Below are 8,452 nucleotides of genomic sequence, written 5' to 3' on the forward strand. Positions count from 1 at the left end.
ACTGTGCATGTACACATGTGCACTTCAGATTTTCTTTGGTTGCTGCAAGAAATGAGCTAGGTGGAAATACTCCCTAAAAATACTTTCTTTTTTTAAAAGGAGGACTACACTTTGAATGGGAAAAGAGGAATACTTCTGAATGCTGAAAACACTGTAATAGTCACTCTCAATACATTGCTGCCTTTTTATTAATCTATCTTTATAGAGTACCAATTTATGGAAAAGAACAGTTGCTTGTGGCACCTATTGGAGTACTTCTTTGTAATTTTTTAATATTCTTTTTGACTGAGGTAAGGGATGTTACTGGAAATATACATATTTTCAGGATGTATTTTTAACTTCTAGTATACAGCCTGATTTCTAAAGCCTTTTAGTAACTTTAATAGCTGTTATAGCTGAGGAAGTAGAATTATTTTTATTTGATAAAAGAAAGGCCCAGTGAAATAGTATTGATTATGTGCTATGCTAATGTTGTATGTTTTTTGAATTGACAGATACTGTAACCAAGTTCTGAGTAAAGAAATAGATGAGTGTGTGACTCTCTTACTGCAAGAGCTTGTCAGCTTTCAGGAACGGATTTATCAAAAGGATCCCATGAGAGCTAAAGCAAGGAGAAGACTTGTTATGGGATTGCGTGAGGTTACTAAGCATATGAAACTAAACAAGATCAAGTGTGTGATCATATCTCCTAACTGCGAAAAAATCCAGTCAAAAGGTATAAATTATAAAATAAGTGGTGCACTTGATTGTTTACAGTTTTCTTGTGCTGATTAGCAAGGGTACAAGCACTTTTTAGTTACTATGCATGATATAACACTTCTAGAATCAATTGTGCAATTGCCATTCCACGTTCATTCTCTTCTACTCCATTCTGGAAGAAACTCGTTCCTAAGGAGTGAATAGCTTAAAGAAAAATAAAGATTGTAATAAATACAATAGACTTTATGAAAGACCAAAAGGAATAAAACTAGACCTAGAGTTTTGAGCTCTACATACTCTTAAGGAGGACTCCTTAAGAGGAGTATGAATGAATTAATTAGCCAACCAATACATTTTGCCACAACCAGAGATGTGAACAAGGGCTTCCTGAGGTATGAGAAGAGCAAAGCTCTGCTCAACAAAAGAGCTGTGAAAAATTCTGGTTTAATATGTGTGCAGGACTAATAGATAATACAGAATATTGCCTTGATCTGTACCCACTTGCTATACTTGAAATGTGTAGCTTGTTATCCTGTAGAATATAGTAGCTGGTGGTTGTGTGTATTGAAGTTTTACTAATTACAGTTAAAATTGGATAGAGGGTTGTATCTTGCCATACTATGACTTTGACTCGATACCTTACCTTAAAATTGCTTTCTTCAAGGCGGACTAGATGAGGCTTTATATAACGTAATAGCCATGGCACGCGAACAAGAAATTCCTTTTGTCTTTGCCCTTGGACGTAAAGCTCTTGGCCGTTGTGTGAACAAGCTGGTTCCTGTTAGTGTAGTGGGTATCTTCAACTACTCAGGGGCTGAGGTGAGTAATTCCATTTACATAAATGGCTGGAGTAAACAGCCTTGTAGTTAAGAATTGATTTGGTATGGAAAGCAACTATACTGTGCATCCCTTGTTTGCATATATTATTAGCATTATACACATACAGATACTCATATATTATTATTCAGTTGCTCTTATTTCAACCCATGGGTCTCCTTCCCTTATCCCCTCTAATTCTTTTCCCCATTCCCTGGGGGTAAGCGAGTGGCTGTGTGGCATTTCGTTGCTGACTGGGCTAAACCACAATATTGAGTATTTGCAGAACTGAGAGACTGTATGTGCTAGTTTTGGCTGCGAGAGGGGTAGTTACTGACTGGGGTTAAACCATGACACTATGTTGAAACACTTCGGTCGCAACAGCTCTGTAGGTTTCAAATAGGCTTAAATGCCATCTGAAGTTCTCAGGAAGGCTTAAGACTTCTTGGGGAAAACAGTATTTTAAAGTAAGTACGTCTCATCAAAGTTGCATAAACATAGAATGGTGTTTCTATTTTTATTTAACACAGGGAAGAACTAATTTTTGGTTGAGTAAAGCTGTTTGGTGTTAATAAGCCTAAGGCTCACTACGTGGTATACCTTTGACTAAAAGGAGTAATTTAAAGTGAAAATTACTAGTAAGAACTACTTATTATAAAAACTGCCTTCATACTTAGGACCTGTTTAATAAACTGGTATCACTGACCGAAGAGGCCAGAAAAGCCTACAGAGATATGGTTGCTGCAATGGAACAGGAACAGGCAGAAGAAGCCTTGAAGAATGTCAAGAAGGCACCTCATCATATGGGTCATTCTCGTAACCCCTCTGCAGCAAGTGCTATCTCATTCTGTAGTGTTATTTCTGAACCCATATCTGAAGTGAATGAGAAAGAATACGGTAAGTGTGTTAAAACTTACTTTTGTAACTAGGAGTTGGAATTTTCCTAATGCTGCTTTTTGCAAAATGTAGCTAAAATACAGTATTTCTTCATAATTTACAGTATTGTATGATTTTCAGGGGTCAGAGAAAATTAGTTAGTCTTCAGGAAGTTTTGCAAGTCATTTTTTTCCCCCTGAACTATATAGAAAATAATAGTTTTAATTTCTAATCCTCAGAAGTGTTAACAGTTGCCTAACTCACGTCAGTGGAGGTGGCTTCTCCAGTTTTATTGGACTGGTATAGAACTGATACCAAACTCAATTGATTATATGATTGTCGTGGCTTAACCACGATTCGTTTAATCAATGGTTGAGGAAGAACTAATAACAGAGGGTAGGAACTAAATTATTGATACCTGAAGATGAGACATGTAGCTCAAATTTTGAAACTTGAGATGGCAACAAATGATTATAGTGTGAGCAAAAGACGAATTTATTTAAACAATTGCTTAAGCCCAATGACAGAGAGGGTAAAAGGGAGAATGCTTGTTTGAAGTCAAAAGACTTCTCTTTCAGTTGTACAGTGAATTAAAAAGAATACTATCTTGGCTTTAGTAAATTCTTTTGTGGTGTCTCAAACTTTTTTCATTTGCTAAACGTTTTTTGAAAAATCCTTAAACAAGTGACTTAATACTGTGGCATTTCTGCTTTTTGTTTATACTTGAGAGTAACTTCTTTGACTGCATTCACTGTTACATTTGGTGCTTTCACAGTTTACACAGGAAACTAAGTGCACAAACTTTCAACTTTTGTTATGTCTGGTTTAAGATACTCTAAAAACCCTAAGTTATTCACAGCTCTTTCTGTTATCTCCCCCTTCTAACTCCTTTCTCTAATAGAAGTTTTTCTATCAAGCATAGAATAGTATTAAAATTATTATTGTCTATTACTATTTCAACAATTCTGGGATGTTCAGGAGAAATATTTTTATATGAAGATAACTAATGTTTCCTACTTTTACTTCTTTTGAAACTTGTAGAAACAAACTGGAGAAATATGGTGGAAACATCTGATGGGTTAGAAACCTCTGAAAATGAGAGAGAATCCTCATGTAAAACTATGGTACCAGAAAAAGCTGGTAATGGTCAAAACGAAAAAGCCACTCTTAATAAACAACTGCCTCTGGCTACAACTGGCACTACCTCAGCAACAAATTATGGAAAAACCACACCAGGTGACAAAGATGAAGTGAAACCAGATGATAATCTAGAATGGGCCTCACAGCAGAGTACAGAAACAGGATCACTGGATGGCAGCTGCCGAGATCTTTTGAACTCCTCCATGACCAGTACCACCAGTACTCTTGTACCAGGAATGCTAGAAGAGGAGGATGAGGAGGAAGATGATGATGATGAGGATTATGGCCATGAACCAATTTCTGTAGAGGTTCAGCTTAATAGCAGAATTGAATCTTGGGTTTCAGAGACCCAGAGAACTATGGAGACTCTTCAGCTTGGGAAGACCCTTAGTGGTGCTGAAGAAGACAACGCGGAACAAAGCGAAGAGGAAGAAATAGAGACTTCTGAGCAAGCTGATCCAGTCACTGATGGTGAGGAATGGACAAATGATAAGCATGGAAGTAACACTCAACATAAACCCACCATTTGCAGTTCTTTGAATAAAGAACATACAGATTCCATCTATATGCCGTAAAAATAAGCAGGAACTCAGGAACTTTTTAGAAATTATAGTAAAACTAACTGTTGTAAAGGTTGCAGCCATTGTTTCGTATGCTTCATCTCAACATTTTGCACTGTTAAACATTTAATATGTGTATTTAATTCACAACAATATTTTTGTAGCTGTCTGTTACTTGTTTGATTTAAAAAAATAGCTTAGCTTTTAATCAGTATCTATTTCTCAGAATAGAAACTGTGTGGAAAATTTGTCAATAAGTATTCATTTGATTATTTTTTTTGTAAAAGGAAACATCTTGTAACTGACCAGTTTTAAGCAAAATTCTTTTAAGCTGTGTCTGTTTAGCTCATTTTCAAACAGGTAACCTACATTAAGACTGACAAATTACCAACACTTTACATTGGTGTTATGGTGTTATGCTGGGCACATCAATGTATTTGGCTGTGATTTTTCTAGTTCTATCTAGAAATAAAAGTAAAATTCTGATTCTCTTTAAAGAAAAGCTAGAAAACCCCATTTGCAGTCTTAATGAAAAGTAAATAGAGAAATGTATGCGTGTTTCTTGTGCTAAGATAGATGCAGCTTTTTAGTTGGTCTCTGAATGTGTCATTAAAAAGCTGCTGATAGCTAAGATGGTTACAATAAGCTAAAACAATTTTGATTCCAGGAAAACTTTAAACCAGAGGAATACAATTAATGTTTTGGGGTTTTTTTACAAGGTGGAAATATTGCATAAAAAAAGAGAAAGAAGACAAAAATTCCCCACGCTCTTCACAGTTGCCATCTGCCAAACCACACTAAATCATTAACCATAATCCCTGTACAGGGCTCTTAGTAAACTGATGACTTCCTCTTTCTCCTGTCACTTACCTCAGGAATGCTGTTTTGCATATTGTAATCTACATAACATGGCAAAAAGCAGGAGTAATCCTTTAACAGCAGTGAATGATAGGGTGGCTCAATGTATCTACATGTTCCTCTGCATGCTTTGATCCTGGCCACCCTTGTGTTGAGTTCAGGATGTATCTTAATAATTCTTAGTCAAAATGTGACCTCTTTTTGTCTGTTCTCACAGTTGTAGCAGCTTTAGGAGTTGACCTGTAGAGCAGAAAAGGAAGTAGTTATTCCAGGAAAGGGGGAAGTGCCCTGTAGTTTGGGGAGGTATCTCAGTGGTTCGGAGGTGAAAGAAACAAAAATACGCCCTCCCTGAAACATACATGTTGCTAGAGAATTGTTCCATGTTTTGTTCTGAATATTGAAGTAAAATCCATTAACTGATGATTAATTCATTTCAGATTGAAGACAGTTATGTGTCTAAACCTTGCATGTACGGAGTCTGTTTTCCATCTTTGTCTTATATCAGCAAGGGATGTGCTGAAACTGCCAGCAGCAGGAGCTTCACTACAAGAGTAGCCGAAGAGTTAACTCTCACAAATAACACTTTTATAGCAAACGTATGTTTCTTTTAATCCCACTTCATTTTTTCTTGGTCACTTGTATCAAAATGCATAAGAGCCTCTGTGTAGGGTGAAAAACACAAGAAAGGGATAGCTTAGGTCTTTAGTCCCCAGTTATTAATATGGGACCAATGCTTATAGTACTAGTGATGCTGGCATTTCAAGTTGCACTGGGAAAATAAGACTCCAGGTTTAGAAATCATCTACCCTGGGGTTTTTTGGATGTTAATGAGAAAAAATAGAAACTGTGTATTATGTAAATATTGCTTTGATAGGTATAGGCATAGCAAATGCTATGTAGATAAGCAGTGTAGAGAGCTGCTAGGACAACTGGCTTTCTGTCACGTTCTCAGTTCCTTAATGTAATCTTCCTAGATGTTAGAACAGGCATTTTATAGGAAAACAAGACTAAGGAATGATGCCTCCTGAATGTTAAACCTTTTACTGTATGTATGGCAGATTTCTACTGTTTGTTTTGAAAGCGTTTTTGCTTTAGGAAATGATAGGTGTTTGAACTGCTGACAAGCAAAACTTGCCCTTGGATGTGTAAGCACCTGTCTCGACACCAGCGGAGGCGAGTGTATACACTGAGGGCAAAACTTTACCAGAACATCAAAAAACAAAGGTGTTTGTAATTTTTCCTTTTGTTTTTTCAGTGCCAGTGATTCAAATAACTTTTGATCTTGAAGTATTAACATCAAAGGCGCATCTTTTTATATGTCTTTTCTGAACTTGGACTGTCATTTTAAAATTTTCTGACATTTATATCAAAGAAGTCTTGTTATATTCAGCCCACTATTTAACTGCAGTTTTGCTACAGGTTTAATAGAGTTCTTGAAGGTGATATAGCACTTCTAATATCTCTCAATTTGCCAGCAAATGAGGAACTAGTCTCTTTCTAAAATGTGGCAGATCACCCTTAGAGGAGCAAACTGAAACTGAGTCAAGGAAACCAGTTTTAGTGCTTCCTTTTCGATAAGCTGGGAATGAGCAATAACTGTGAGAATGAAGTTGCAATTCCTTTGGGAGTGATCCATTTGCATCTAAAATTAGGGCAGTTCCTTGCCACTTGAAGCACTTGAGGAGAGCATCTCACTGTGGTAATTTTGATTCTGTTATCACCAGAATTTAAAAAGAAAGCATACAAATGTTTTACAATGCCACGATTTTTTTAAAAAGTAGCTGAATTTCTATTTCGGTATAAAAGTTTGCAGTTTATTACACAGGTTGTTACTGTCCCCAAGAAAAGACTTTTCTGTAGTTATAGGTGTATAGATATTTTTGTTGTGAAAATGATTATTCAGAAAACAGATCTACTTTTCCTAAGACATTCTTTATACAAATGATTTCACCACGTAATTTATCTGGTAAAATCAAAAAATAATGTATCTGTGGTAGGGGTAGGGATCTTTAAAACTGGTAGAGGTGGCTATGTATACAACCTATTTATATAAATACTTTTAAGTATCTCTGTCAAAATGATAATAAAACATGGATTATAAATACGTAAAAGGGAAAAATTTTGAAGAACTTTTGTCCTTCGTTGGACCAAGTAACACTGTCTGAGTAAGGTGAAGGACCTGATCCTGCTAACACATGCTTCGGAGCATTAGTTCCACTGGCTTAAAGCAGTGGCTTGTTCAGCTGCTTAAGTTGTGTGCAAGTAGTTGTAGGACTGGAGTGAGACAGTGACAGAGGGTATTGACCTGCGTTTCAAAAATTCATCATAGAAAATGTTCACTAATGGACTTCTTCTTCTGGTAAAGATAAGAGGTGTCTTTATGCTCATTTGGGTGGGTGGGAGCTTACACGATGTGATTCTGTCCAGTTCTTTAACACAAGCTTAGATTTTAATAATGTTACTTTAAATACGTGTGTAAAAAAAGTATTATTGTTTGAAAAGCTGCTGTTTGCTGAAATTGTCATTAAGTATTTCCTGTGAAGTTGTGCCAACTAAAGAAGCTATTGAGTTGATTTCAATGTTAGCCATTTAAAAATTAGACATGACGATTTCTTAACGAAACAAAAACCAGCAGAGGGAAGCCATAGAAACAAGTAACGTGGATTTTCTACCCACCCTGCCACACACAAGGAAACGTGAGAATGTCTAACCTGAAAGTTCCATGCCAATGAATGGTAACACTGAAAGTAGAAACCCAGTTGGCACAGCCCACCTTCTAAATGTTCATAAATAGTTCATATAATTTACTTTTAAATAGATTCTAATAAGGAAAGTTGTTCAATGTCTTAAAATTTATAGTAATGTTTAGGTTAAAGCAGTAGAAAAATCATTATGAAATACAATATGAAGGGGTTTGTTCCATTTCTTTTTTGCTGTATGAAGGATAACTGTTCTGTCTACCGTACTTTTTGGAGTAATAACAGCTTTTTTGCACTATGTAAATACTAGTGGGGATTCTTCCATAACTAATAAAAATGATTGTAGAAACTTATGGCTCTATTACAGTGATATGTTTGTTCATAACTGCTTTTATCCCAAGTTTGTTTGCAAATGCTGCCCTGGCACTACAGGAGCTGGAAAAGGTCCGTGTCACCCTGTATTTGGCCACAGGGCAGAGAAGCCATGCGGTGGCTCCTTGCCTCTGGCTGTGGTACCCAGGGCCCCAGCCCAGGAGGACAGCCAGTGCAGGGAGCCCAGCCCCTCCAGTCACCTAGACTGAATGATCAGTGGCAGAGAGGCTGAAGAGGAGAGAAACAGGGTTGGCAGAGGACTTTCCACATTATTGAGTCTCATCCCTGCTGTCATTCACCATCTCGATGGTGACTAGGAAAGTGCTATATAAAAAAAACTGCTGTTCTTCAGAGACCATGGGACTGAACTAGGTCCAGAACATTGAGTGGGAAATAATGTTTTACTTAAGAGCAAATGAGTAAGAATAACCA

General features: G+C 36.7%; 1 protein-coding gene across 1 annotated transcript in view; it reads left to right on the forward strand.

Moving 5' to 3' along the window:
- The window catches only part of SECISBP2L (SECIS binding protein 2 like), a 30,825-nt gene extending 22,824 nt beyond the window's left edge, over positions 1–8,001 (forward strand). Inside the window, exons 15-18 of the mRNA XM_086620148.1 lie at positions 495–715; positions 1,364–1,518; positions 2,193–2,412; positions 3,433–8,001. Coding sequence (XP_086476274.1) covers positions 495–715; positions 1,364–1,518; positions 2,193–2,412; positions 3,433–4,106 — 1,270 coding nt within the window. The 3' untranslated portion in view covers positions 4,107–8,001. The remainder of the gene's footprint in view (positions 1–494; positions 716–1,363; positions 1,519–2,192; positions 2,413–3,432) is intronic.
- The last annotated feature ends 451 nt before the right edge of the window (positions 8,002–8,452 follow it).

The sequence above is a fragment of the Tauraco erythrolophus genome, chromosome 14 (genome assembly GCF_009769465.1).
Source record: "Tauraco erythrolophus isolate bTauEry1 chromosome 14, bTauEry1.pri, whole genome shotgun sequence".
NCBI lineage: Eukaryota > Metazoa > Chordata > Aves > Musophagiformes > Musophagidae > Tauraco > Tauraco erythrolophus.